The following is a 13418-nucleotide window of genomic DNA, read 5'->3' on the forward strand; positions in this document are numbered from 1 at the left end:
CCCTGCCTTGTTTTCCTTCCAGCACAGGAGACTTCACAGAGTGAATGACCTGCCTATCTTGAGGTCTCTTTATAGTCAACTGATTCTTAACGGTTTGGATAGAAAATATGGCAGGGTTTACTGACATTTTGACAGCTTTTGTCTGTGAAAATTCTTATCTACGTCAGATTATCCACAGACTTCTGTTGTATTAGCAACTGGATGGCTTTGAGCTTTCAAAGAACCCACTTTCTTATTACTAAACTCTTCGGATGAGTCGCATTTCCCCTTTTCCCTGCCCCGTGACTCTGTATATGCCAGCATGATTGGCCATTTCATAGTACACATAGTTGTGCTGTATTTTCAGTTTTTTTTAAGGGGATGTTTTTTTTTGTTTTTTTTCTCTTCGTTACAGAATGGTTATAATGGTGTGAGGACCTCTGCTGCTCTTGACTGTAAGTATACAGTGCTACAAACCCATATCAATTCACAAAGCATAAAAAGGGCACTTAGAGCTATTTGTTCTGGGAAACAATTTGTTATCCAGTTTCTCACATCATCAGAAAGCAAAGCTCTTGAAAGGACCATCCTCAGTGGCTAAAGAAAGCTCTGACACACCACTGTAGTGGCCTTCTTTTCTCTTTCATTTGTTTAGAGGCACTTAAGGTCCAATGGATTCCGGAAGAGAACTCTGATGAATATCTCTCCTTTCCTCCTTTGTTCTTGGCTACATCGCTCCTTCCCTCCCCTCTCTTCCTTCCCTTTTCACCGCAGCCACATCTGCGTCCTCCACCCCCAAGCCGGAGTCTCCGTCTCTGGGCAGTGCCGTCAGCGGTCCACCCTCTGCCCCCTCAGTCCACATGCCCCCCTCGGTGACCCCCCACAGTACCCCCCTCTCCAACCTGGCAGCTGAGCTCCCGTCCTCCAGCCTCCCCCCTCTCAGCAGGTAGGGGGACAAATACGGACAACACACACCAGGGCACAAGACACGTTTCAGAATTAGACAACATAATGTCTTATTGTCTAATGTAATGCACTGGTTGGATTGTACTGTACATGGTAGTTTAAAGTGACTTGCACATTTTTGGTTGTGTTTTGGAAAGGGTTGTAGATTCAAATCCCACCCGATCCAGTAATTGCTGACATGTACATGGACTGTAACCAATACCCTGTGAGAACTAGCTCGCTTTGAATGCGTCAGTGTCATGTAATGTCATGCATGAGATTGCAAGCTCAACATAAATGATTGATTGTCTGTGTGTCTATCTTCCTCTTTAGTCATGTAAGCAGTGGCCACTCCTCTGTCTCAGCACTTGCTACCAGCTCTTCTCTCGCAGTAAGTTCTCTGCTGCTCGGCATCTGTACCACACTGCTGCTTGCTTACTCGAGTGTAATGAAGTATTACTGTTAAATCACCATACCGTTACATACAACATGTTTATGATGTAAAAATGTTTAACATTACATAACCAGTTTTCTGCCTGCCTGTCTTTGTGTTTCTTATTGTCTTTATTTCTGTCTGTCTTTCTCTTGCCATCCTTCCTCCTTTCTTCCCTTCCATTCTTCTTTCTCGCCCTCCTTCCTTCTCTCTCTCTCTCCTCTCTCCTAACAGCACTCCAGTCACAGTGTGGACAACGTGAACTCGTCGCTGGCGGCGCCCTCTTCCTCCGTGGCGTACTCAGGGGCCCAGACGGCGGGGCTGCCCAGCAGCAGCGTGGGCTCGGTGGGCATTGCCAGCAGCAGCGCTGGCCTGCACGGCTCGGGGCCGCTCGGCCTCACTGCAAACGGGACCACGACCAATGCCAACGCCATGTCGGCGGTCAGGACCACACCGCTGCTCTCCTCCTCCACCAGTAAGGAACTGGACACACACAGAGACATACACACACACACACACAGTGTTTCTCAAACTTTTTCAGACCAAGGACCACTTTGTCCCCCCAAAAATGTTCAAGGACCACCTGTCAACTGAATTGATTTTCGGGTACTAATTTGACACTGCTAATTCTGATGCCAATCATGTTTTTTTCTTATTATGGTGAAAACGAAACTTCAGCTATGTTTAGCTTTGTAATAATGTTACAAATTAAGCCTACTCCTAGCTTGTCTTGGAAAATTAGAAAGTACGGACCACCTGAGCTGTGTCGCGGACCACTAGTGGTCCCCGGACCACACTTTGAGAATCACTGCACTACCACTACTGGCATTGTTTGTAGCTTCAACCGGTAGCAAACAAAGGCATTTGATATACACGGGTTAAGCCCACACTGGGAGGATTCAGAAATCAAGTTGCCTGAACTAGATGGTTGGAAGAACCTTGTAGTGAACAGTAGCCAGGCGAGCATAACAAGCTATGTATTGATGTAATCAGCAATGTGTGAGGGGGAAACACTATGTAGACAGCCATAACAAGGTTAGAGCAGATGACTAGTGTTTATCTTGTAATGAAGAGCACTCTCACAAGCTTCTTGAAGGTTGAGAGAATACTTTATTCTTTATGCAACTGGAAGCTTGTTCCACGATTGGGGTACGATAACAGTTTGAACTGGGAAGATCAAATTAATCATTTACTGAAATTGTACTGATTACTTTTTTTTACCCTCTCACCCTCTGTATATCCATCTTCTGGCTTGCTATATATCGTCTTTTTGTCTTTTTTTCATCTCTGTAGGTAAAGCTCCTCCTAACCTGTCCCAGGGGGTTCCTCCTCTCCTGCCCAACCAGTACATCATGGGTCCCGGAGGCCTCCTGCCAGCATACCCGGTAACTACCAACTGCCAGCTGCCTAACCCAGCACTCCCTCCCGCAACTTAGTCATGCATACAGTACAAACGTCTACTCTCCAACTTACTCACACATACACGCTTAAGGTATGTGTACACCAAGAGCGACCTACACTTCCTGAGCGCTAGAAGTCGTTGTTTGTCTATGGGGGGGTTGGCGACCGAAGCGAATTCGCCAGGACCGATGCGACCTGAGCTACTAGAGCGAATTTCAGCGTCTACAGTCAACTTCATATTATTGCAATGAGCTATGATGCAGTTAGGCGAAACCCAATTGGGATGTTCATATCTTCGAATGTGCCAGGCTGACAAGCTAGAGACGTTTTGTGATTATCTAAATCAGGGGTGTCAAACTCATTTTGGTCCGGGGGCCGCATACAACCCATGTGGACCTCAAGCGGGCCGCATTAGTAACATCATCGCAAAAAAAAAACTTAAAGCAGAGGATTAGTTTTCAGTACTATCACGTTTTAAGTGTGTTGAATATGTAGAAAGCAATGCAATACTGATAATCCTATGCAAAATTTCCTTGACTTCATTCATTCATTGGCAAGCGTCAATTAATTAAATATGGGACAGTTCATTTTGGCAGGGGGTCTGGGGGTTTTCCCCCCAGAAAATTTTGTATTTCTTATATGTAATTTTCCGCATTTTCACACATTCTAACATCCCGTTTCCAGTTTGAGCTTAATAGGAACCAATACAAATCCAATTATATTTATTATTTAATTACAACCAATACCAATACAATACGAATAAGAAGTATTAACATTTTATCTCTATATATGAGGTCTATAATATATGAGCTTTATCAAATGCTTGTTACAGTACAAATTCACTATTTATAATAGAAGTGTGATGTGCACTTTACTACATATATACAGTGTAACAGAGGGACCATTGGGTTAATGTCATGCAGGTCTCGATTTTGCCCCGAGGGCCGTAATTGCGCATTTCGGTTATTTAAAAAAAAAAAAAAAAAGTACAATTAAAAAAAAAAAAAATTTAAAACATTTTTTTTAAAACATCCGGGCCGGATGGAACCCTCTGGCGGGCCGGATGCGGCCCGCGGGCCGTATGTTTGACACCCCTGATCTAAATCAAATAGGTCAATGTCACTTCGAGAGGGAATAAAGCTAATTCATGGCAACACCTCTTCAGCGACTTCAGCTGCTTGGGTAGCGTACGTCGTTTCTGGTGTACACGCGGCATTACTATCTCTCACAGAACCACACATTTATGACACTCTGGAAATGAATACAGTTTTCTGATTGGCTGCTAGACGTACAGCAAAAAAAGTTAAAACTTCAGTATATCAATAACCACTAGAATTTATGGCAACTTACAGTTAACTGAAACACCTAGAGCGGTCGATAAATGGAAAAGCCATTTAATTCAGAGATAGCTGCTCTACTCAGCTCTATAGTTACTGTTACCCTACTGCAGGGCTATTCAAATGGCGGCCCTTGGACAGCAATGTTCTGGCCCCCGACAAGCCCCTTGAAATACAGAATTGTTTTTCGGAATTTAGAGATAAAAGTATGGGTTCCGTATCGAGCTGAAACGGGACACGGGACGTTAAGATGCAGGAAATTACATCTAAGAAATGCAAAACTTTCTGGGGGAGGACCCACAGACCCCCCACTTCAATGACGTCTCCCATGTTTTTTTCATTGACAGTCGGCAACCATAATACATATAGTTCGGCCCCTTTACGGGGAGGAATTTGAAAAAGTGGCCCTCATTGACATTTCATTGAATAGCCCTGCCCTACTGTTTTGCCTCTAAATATAATGTTTTTCCTCTGTTGTAACGCCACTGCTTTCCTTCCACAGCAAATCTATGGCTACGAGGACTTGCACATGCTGCAGTCCAGACTACCCATGGTGAGTTTTCCTTTTTACTTCTCTTCCTGCTTGTAATGCTCCCTCTGTGATCACCCGTCTTACTGCTTGCTCCAAACTTCTTTCTCAACTCTCCAAGACCAATTGAGCAACATTTCCAGTCAGCATCAGCCATGTTTTGATGTAATATACAAGCTGGACAGATTGCTGTGTAGAAACGGTCTTTTGGGAGGCACAGCTGATTTAATGTCTGTCTTTTGAAGTGTGTGCGCGCGCGCGTGTGCGTGTGTGTGTGTGTGTGTGTGTGTGTGTGTGCGCGCGCGTGGGTGTGGTTGTGCGCGTGCACATGTGCGTGCACATGTGCGTGCGTGCGCGCAATATGTATGTTCTATGCACGTACGTATGTGTTGGTGAGGTTGAGGAGGTTTTGCACATCTAATGTAAAAGTCAGGGTTGTGTTTTCCCTCAGGACTAATACTACTATAAGGGCCAAAACATACCAAGGCGGAACGGAACGGTCGCAGGGCGGACGCGGTCTTTCTGCTTAGTTTTGGCCGGCGTGCTTTTCTCTGCCTTGCACACTGACAGCGTCGGCGTGCGCGGACAGTCCTATTCAAAACCCTAGCCACAGCCAAAGCTAGCATGCTACTTTGCCATTCATTTGAATGAGACACCGCCAGTCGCCGGCGTGAAAAATACGCTCGAGTTCTATTTTCCAAATGCAGCGCGGCGCGGAGCCGGCTCCCGAGCCGCTGACGCCCGACTACCGCCGGTTGGTGTGTAAGGACAGATAGGTTTCAATGTATTTTCACCGACGCCGGTAAAAAACGTGGCCGTTCCGCGACGCTTTACCGCCTTGGTGTGTAAGACCCCTAATATGTATTGTGTGTATGCAAGTATGAGTTTGTGAGGGTTGAGGATTTGAAATGTCTTAAGTTTTACTGTGTATTTTCCCTCGTCAGGACTACTACGGCATCACATTCCCAGGCCCTGCGGCGGCGCTCTCCAGCAGAGACGGCAGCCTTGCCAACAATCCTTACTCAGGTACACACACACACACACACACACACACACACACACACACACACACACACACACACACAGACAGAGACAGCTTTTTTGTATTTCCACATTTTTGATCTTCAAATTGTACTGTCATCTATAAATTACACAATCCTAGCATATTTCATTTGTGAAAAACCCAGCTCCGCTCCAAGAGAATCTAGACCGTGTTATTCACAAGCTTTTTTTTCCCCCTCCGCCACTTTTTCCTCCTCCAGGTGAAGTCACAAAGTTTGGGCGGGGCGACTCCACCTCTCCGGCGCCCCCGACGTCCCTGTCGGCGGCCCACGCGGCGCCCCCTCCGCAGGCCCCTCCCCCGCAGGCCCAGAGCGGCAGCGGCAGCGGCCCCCAGACGCAGGGCCACCACGGGGCCCAGCAGGCCTTCCTCAACCCGGCGCTGCCGCCCGGCTACAGCTACACGGGGCTGCCCTACTATCCCGGGGTGCCCGGCGTGCCCAACGCCTTCCAGTACGCTGGACATACCATGTTCGTGCCCCCGGCCTCCGCCAAGCAGCACGGCATGGGGCTCGGCAACGCCCCGCCACCCGCCACGCCATTCCAGCAGCCCAGCAGCTACGGCCAGCACACCTTTAGCTCAGGTCAGCACGCCTTCAGCTCAGGTCAGCAGCCACCCGCCTCTTTCTATACTATGTTGATGCACACTGTTTTCAATATTCAGTCACCTTCCTGGACTCACATATACATTTAACTGTTATCCCATTCCCAACCTAAAGGGTTCAGTATGAAAAATGTTGAAGTGTGAAAATTGTCTTATTAACATTAACAATGGATAACTTTGGGATTTTTGAACTTCTGCAGCCTGAAATGCCTTGTCCACACCAAGAGCGAACTACGCTGCCTGGTAGCGGAGGTAGCAGAAGTAGTTTTGCCTTGAATTGGCTTTATTCGCTCTGGATGCGGCATTGACATGTTTGATTTAGCTAATCACATAACGGCTCTGGCTTGACAGCCTGGGACATTCTGAGTTATGAACATTCCAATTGTTTTTTGCCGAACCGCGTCAGCTCATTACCATAATATTAGCTGACTTTTTATCGTTAAAATTCGCTCTGGTCGCTCAGTTCGTTTGATCCTGGCGAATTCACTCTGGTAGCGCTGGTCACGTGCCCTCCATAGAGAAAGAATGACTTCCGGCACTCAGTTAGTGCAGGTCGCTCTTGGTGAAGGCAAAAGGCAGCTTCCGTAGCCAGCCCCAGCCTGAATGCCAACACTTCTGGCTTCCCCTCTTTGACTGCAAGGTCGCCACATGGGTTTCACCTACTCACCCCATTCCCATAATCCGGGCACTCCACTCACCAATTTAGATCTCTTATGCCGAGGACACATGCAGGAAGAGAGGCGGAATAAGTGTTCCATTCTGACAGCTCAATGGTCAACAGGTCTTAGCGGTGAATCAAATCGATTGAAATATTTATGTGGTTGATTTGATTGGCCACTGCAGGCAATTTGCATAATAATAAAATTTCCCTAATAATTTCGATTTGCTTCGCCCCTGTTCGCTTGCCTTCGGCCCACTTCGATCACTCATAGGAAGGAATGGCAAAGTTCACTTCGCTTGGCCAAATTTGCACTGTTTCACAGTGATCCAATCTTGCACAAAATGTTAAACTCATGAGTTCTCTGTTTCAGTCTGAATTTTACTCCCATTTCACTCTCCTGCTCAAGTCTTGTCCACACTCCTTGAGACCTATTCTCTTAGTGATCCACGTGTGTGCATACACATACTCACAGACACGCACAAAGAGTATACTGCAGTTACTGGTGTCTGTCTGTCTACTTCTGCAAGACTTTGTGTGTGATGCCTTGTTAAACACGGTGTGGGTGTGTAACCCTCTGCTGCGCCCTCTGATGTGCCATTTCCAGGGTACGATGACCTGACACAGGGTCCGGCAGGAGCGGAGTACAGCAAAGGCTACAGCAGCTCCTCCCAGACACAGGCCAAATCTGCTGCCTCCGGCCCCGGGAAAGGTAACGCCTCATATACACAAACACGACCCACAAACTTCCCTTAAATGCCTTGCATTACATGCAGCAGAAGTGTATCCGAAGGAAGGACAAACTAAGATATACAGTGCCCTCCATAATTATTGGCACCCCTGATTAAGATGTGTTTTTTAGCTTCCAATTATTTTATTTTTTTTCTAAATAATATGGGACCTTAATGGAAAAAAGAGAAAAATCCAACCTTCAATACAAGTGCATTTATTCAGTGGGGAAAAAATCCACCATAAGAAATAATTATTGAATCAAATAATGTGTGTCACAATTATTAGCTCCCCTGGTGTTAATATTTTGTACAACCCACTTTTGCCAACAATAAATACAGCACCTAATCTTTCCTATAATGTTTCACCAAGATGGGAAAGACAGAAGAGGGTCTTCAGCCATTCCTCTTGCCAGAATCTTCTAAATCTCAGAGATGGGTCCTTCCTCTTTACTCTCCTCTTCAGCTCTACCCACAGGTTCATGGGGTTTGAGGTCGGACTGAGAGGGCATTGGGAGGAGCGTGATTTTTGTGTCTGGTGAACTATTTTGTGTAAGTTTTGGCCATATGTTTAGGTTCATTGTCTTGCTGAAAGACCCAGTGACGACCCAGTTCAGCTTTCGGGCAGGGGGCAACAGATTTGATTTTAAATGTAATGGTATTTCAAGCTTCATGATGCCATGCACCCTAACAGGTTCCAGGGCCTTGGAAAGCGAAAACAGCACCACAGCATCACTGACCCACCCCATACTTCACAGTGGGGTATGAGGTGCTTTTCACATGCGCATCTTTCGTGGTAAGCCAGACCATTAGAGTGTTTGTGGCCAAAAAGCTCAATCTTGGTCTTATCTGACAAAGCACACGTCCCAGTTGAAGCCCCAATTACGCTTGGCGAACTCCAGACGCTTGCGTTTATGATTTGTGAGTGGAAAGGTTGTCTCCGTGCATGCCTCCCAAACAGCTTGTTGGCGTGTAGACAGCGCTGATGGGTTGATTTGGAGACTTTGTGACCCCGGATGCACCCTTTGTTTTAATTCTGTAAACAGTGAGTTTGGGATCTTTTGATTTCTCTTACCATCCACTCACTGGCGTTGTGGCAAAATACAACATGGGGTCCTCGTCCAGGCTGTAACCCCCCCCCCCCCCCCCCCCCCCNCCCCCCCCCCCCCCCCCCCCCCCCCCCCCCCCCCCCCCCCCCCCCCCCCGCCCCCCCCCCCCCCCCCCCCCCCCCCCCTCCCCCCCCCCCCCCCCCCCCCGCCCCCCCCCCCCCCCCCCGCCCGCTGCCCCCCCCCCCCCCCCCCCCCCCCCCCCCCCCCCCCCCCCCCCCCCCCCCGCCCGCCCCCCCCCCCCCCCCCCCCCCCCCCCGCCCCCCCCCCCCCCCCCCCCCCCCCCCCCCCCCCCCCCCCCCCCCCCCCCCCCCCCTCCCCCCCCCCCCCCACCCCCCCCCCCCCCCCCCCCCCACCCCCCCCCTCACCCCCCCCCCCCCCCCCCCCCCCCCCCCCCCCCACCCCCCCCCCCCCCCCCCCCCCCCCCCCCCCCCCCCCCCCCCCCCCCCTCTGTTCCAGTTGTTTTGAACTTCTTAATTATTCCTCTCACAGTGGATATGGGCAGCTGCAGTTGAGTGGCAATTATTCTTGTAGCCCTCTGCCGGACTGTGAAGGTCGACGCACCATCTGCATCACTTTGTATGCTGTGTTCCTTTGTCTTTTCCCATGTTTAAGAGTGAGATAGAGAAATGGCCTCGGTGTCACGTCATGTTTATACCCAGGGAAAGGATAGTGATGAATATATTAATGTTTCCTTACAACTCTGGTAAAACTTTGTAAACTACTGTAGAAATGACAGAAATGCTTCAATTATATTTATTTCTGGGGGGGGAATTGTTAAGGATGCCAATAATTGTGGAACAGGTGATTTAATTAAAAATAATTATTTTTTAGTCAGGGATTTTTTTATTTTCTACATTCATTTGAGTTGAGGCTACATTTTCCTACAATTTTCAGTGTGACAGTATTCTTCTGCAATAAACACTGAATTTATTTTAAGGCTTTTAACACCTCTCAACCAGGGGTGCCAATAATTGTGGAGGGCACTGTAGATGACGGCATGCAACAGAAATAAAGGCAATACATGGCACTAGGGGTGTGTATTGGCAAGGGGTTCACGATTCGCTGCGCTTCACGATACACATGTCACGATGCAATACTTTCATGATGCATTGCAATACATGTATTATTGCGATTCATTGCTTTCTATCTTCTGAAAAAAAATGAACCAGTGGCACATTCCACACGCAACGTTTTTTTTACATTTCATTATAATTATTAAATAGTCGATTTTGGTTTGATGCAGTATGTCATGAAAATACATTATCATGATGATTTTTTTGCACATCCCCACATAGTACAGTAAGATACAAAGCGTGGGCAAGTAGGACAGAGTGCAGAGGCATGACTGGGTTAAAGGAAGGGGTTATGCATGTGTGGACTTATTTTTGTGATGGAGGGAAACTCAAGTTCTTGAGTTGTTGGCAAGCTACTCTTGTAGCACATAACATAACATACACACACACGCCTGCGTTTTGAAGTTTGTGACTTGGAAGATATGACTGCACGTGTGTAAAGTGGTGACATTGTTTACTGTGTCTCTTCAGGTGTCTCTGTGACGTCCAGCAACTCCGGCGTGCCAGATATCAGTGGAACAGTTTACAGTAAGACCCAGGTGAGACGGCACCTAACAGCCATTGGCTTATGGTTGTGGCTTAAGCTTCATTCTCTTCCATTTTTAACAAAAGTAGTCTTTGATAGAGTTTGATATTGAAGAGATTTAAGTGTTGGGAAGGCCGATCGTATTGACAAGTTAATTCATTATTTTTTTGAATGATTTAAAAAAATGATTATTCTCTACTTGAGCCATCTTGTGAGGTCTTACAAAACCTTTGAGAGCCAACAATAATTGAATCGGAAAAACTCTCTAAAAGTCTCGAGTTAAAATGTGCTATACTACTTAATGACCATTTAATGACGGCAGAACTTTGACATAATGAAGGTGCCAATAAATATCTCTCTCTCTCCCCCCACCCACCCATTCTTGCTGTGTCTGTGTCCTGTAGTCATTTGATAAGCAGGGTTTCCATGCTGGTACCCCTCCTCCGTTCTCCTTGCCGTCTGCTCTGGGGGGCACGGGTCCTCTCACCCCCGGGGGTGCTCCTGGCTACGCCCCCGCCCCCTTCCTGCACATCCTGCCCCCCCATCAGCAGCCCCACTCTCAGCTCCTGCACCACCATCTGAGCCAAGACACACAGGTACAAATCCACACTTAGTGTTGTAGTGGCATGCTGCATTAAAAAGATTGCTCATGCATTAGTTTTCAATATTTGCTCTATCTAAACCTAAAAACAGTATGCAGGTGAGTGCACAGCGTACGCACTACTTGCATACTAACCTAAGCCAGCACTTTCTTGTGGTGTCACTCAGTCTTTTTTACTCTTGTTATATACTATTATTGTAATTGTGTAATGTATTGTTTTAAGACGAAAGTGTGTTTGTATAATATACGTGTTGAATATATTTTAATGGCAACATTATACACGTGGTCCCTAGTCATTCAGACTTTCTGCTGGACATTTGCTACTTTCTACTAAACATGCTACTGTAAAATTTCATAACCAAGAATAAGCTACTTGTCTGAGTGACTAGTGAGACTGAAGTTATTACTAGCCATTGCCAACTTGGTAGTGCCCTGCTCATAGGCCATCCAACACACAATGGGTCCACTTCAATAGTTAATCCCCGGTCCTCCCTTGTGTGTCCCCGCAATGACGTTGCAAGAGGTCATTGACTATTAGAAGTTAATATATAGCGCAAAAGTGAAATTCAAAGGTCATTTTCACATATATTATCAGGATGTTGAATGGGGCAAAGTCCCCTAGAAGTTGGTGTGCCTAGTAGGCTGACAGTGGGGAATCTTTTTCTCCACGGTCGGGGCATCAGAAGCAGAAGGCCACAATCTATGGCCGAGGTCTGGAGTTAAGACATTGGGTGCATTCCAATATGCACACTCCTGTCCTCCACTTGTTCTTGTGGCCTCGCTCCGCCTCTGGGGAGAAAACAAAGCTTACAAGCTGTCAGCCTTGCCACAACAACTTTTGAGGGCCTGTTTTTCATTCACCGTCCCAATTGCAAATGAGAAAATGACACTAGAACTGTGCTTCTGCTAGACATTGAATTATTTTTTTGTGGTCAGTGTCATCATGAGGTCACAAGCAGGCAAGTGAGCAAGGGAGGACGGAAGTCTGCATATTGCAATGCACCCACTGGGTCCATCACATTATCCATCACTGAGCCAGAGATGGTAGAAAGAACTTACAAAATGTTTGCCTGCACTCTGGATGTGTGCAGCTTTCTTACCTGGTCGTCTGCTTTGTTTGTGTGTAGGGTGGTCCAAACCAGAGGAGCCAGTCCAGCAGCATGCAGCAGAAGACGCAGGTCAACAAGTCCAGTTACGGCAGCTCCCCTTACTGGGGCAACTAAGCGAGCGAGCGCGAGTGTGTGTGTGTGTGTGTGAGAGAGAGTGAGTGTATAAGCACATGCGTGTCGCCTGTGTGTTAGGTGGCATGTGAATTTGGGCACACATGCTTCCAAGCACACTCCATAGGCTAACAACCTTGTTAACCGACGAATGAGCAAGGCAAAATGCATCTCTGTCAAGACACGCATGCAAGTGTGCGCACACACAGTCACTCACGCCCTCGCCCCACACTCAAAACAGATAACATATATACACACTACCTTCTCCCTGATGCTCTCTCATCTCCCCCCTTTTCAAAGTTTTGGCTGTTGTATGTAAAATATATTTATGTACGTATTTATACAGTATGCTATGTATTGGTAGGGTATGAAATGTGGTCATCTGCATTTTGTTTTTGAAGGATCTTTTTATTAATTTCCAAAATGGTTAAGATATAAAGTTAAAAAAAAACATTGGTGCAGAGTCTAAGGTGAGACAAACAACTGGCTGAAACTTAAAAAAAAACTGAAGGTGAATATACTTGAATCAGTGCAAGCATCATGAGAGACAGCAGTTAGTTTTTATTTTATTTTTTGTATACATACACAGAAATTCTAAATGACAGTGTACATTATCGGAGCGCATCATCCTAGTGGTGAAGCCTTTTTTAAAAAACTTTTTGTATTTTTTTTTCTTTTTTGTCCGAGCCCTTTCTGTTACCCCCTAAAAACTGTTTTCTATGAAATGAGGGTGGGGTTATTGGCTCACTGGCCATATACCACTCCTGAATTTGTGTTCCCTCCCTGACCAAAATTCCCCTCCCTTGTCTAAAAATTGGCTGAAACACGTAGCTGCAGTGTAAAGAATTTGCATCGTTTTTCAGTTTTTGGTTTTACCCCCTTGTTGTCCAAATAAAAACAAAAGACCCGAGTATGTCTCCTGTTTTCACAAAGCACACTTCACAGAATTCTTTATAAAGGTTTATTTAACATGTATGTACACAACCATTAAGGGTAAAAACCATTAAGGGCTACACTTACAGGTGACATCTTATTCCATGAGTCAAGGTTCAGGAGTAGCGTACAAAGCCCTTGGGTAGGCCACATCAAAACAGTCCATGACATGACCTTGTGTTAAGATGGAACAGTTTCCTCAAAGGAATGTAAAACCTGTTTAGTTGAACTTGTTTCAACCATGCAACAGTCAGTCTGTAGTTTCAAATTCTTCAAAGCATGA

At 46.6% G+C, this 13418-nt stretch overlaps 1 protein-coding gene across 1 annotated transcript in view; it reads left to right on the forward strand.

Moving 5' to 3' along the window:
* ubap2a (ubiquitin associated protein 2a) overlaps window positions 1-13112 on the forward strand; it is a 30138-nt gene extending 17026 nt beyond the window's left edge. The window contains exons 16-27 of the mRNA XM_063210946.1: window positions 395-434; window positions 754-925; window positions 1258-1315; window positions 1592-1832; window positions 2651-2742; window positions 4598-4648; window positions 5569-5650; window positions 5887-6267; window positions 7553-7657; window positions 10327-10394; window positions 10786-10977; window positions 12110-13112. Coding sequence (XP_063067016.1) covers window positions 395-434; window positions 754-925; window positions 1258-1315; window positions 1592-1832; window positions 2651-2742; window positions 4598-4648; window positions 5569-5650; window positions 5887-6267; window positions 7553-7657; window positions 10327-10394; window positions 10786-10977; window positions 12110-12205 — 1578 coding nt within the window. The 3' untranslated portion in view covers window positions 12206-13112. The remainder of the gene's footprint in view (window positions 1-394; window positions 435-753; window positions 926-1257; window positions 1316-1591; window positions 1833-2650; window positions 2743-4597; window positions 4649-5568; window positions 5651-5886; window positions 6268-7552; window positions 7658-10326; window positions 10395-10785; window positions 10978-12109) is intronic.
* Window positions 13113-13418: the final 306 nt, after the last annotated feature.

The sequence above is a fragment of the Engraulis encrasicolus genome, chromosome 11, assembly GCF_034702125.1.
Source record: "Engraulis encrasicolus isolate BLACKSEA-1 chromosome 11, IST_EnEncr_1.0, whole genome shotgun sequence".
Taxonomy (NCBI): domain Eukaryota; kingdom Metazoa; phylum Chordata; class Actinopteri; order Clupeiformes; family Engraulidae; genus Engraulis; species Engraulis encrasicolus.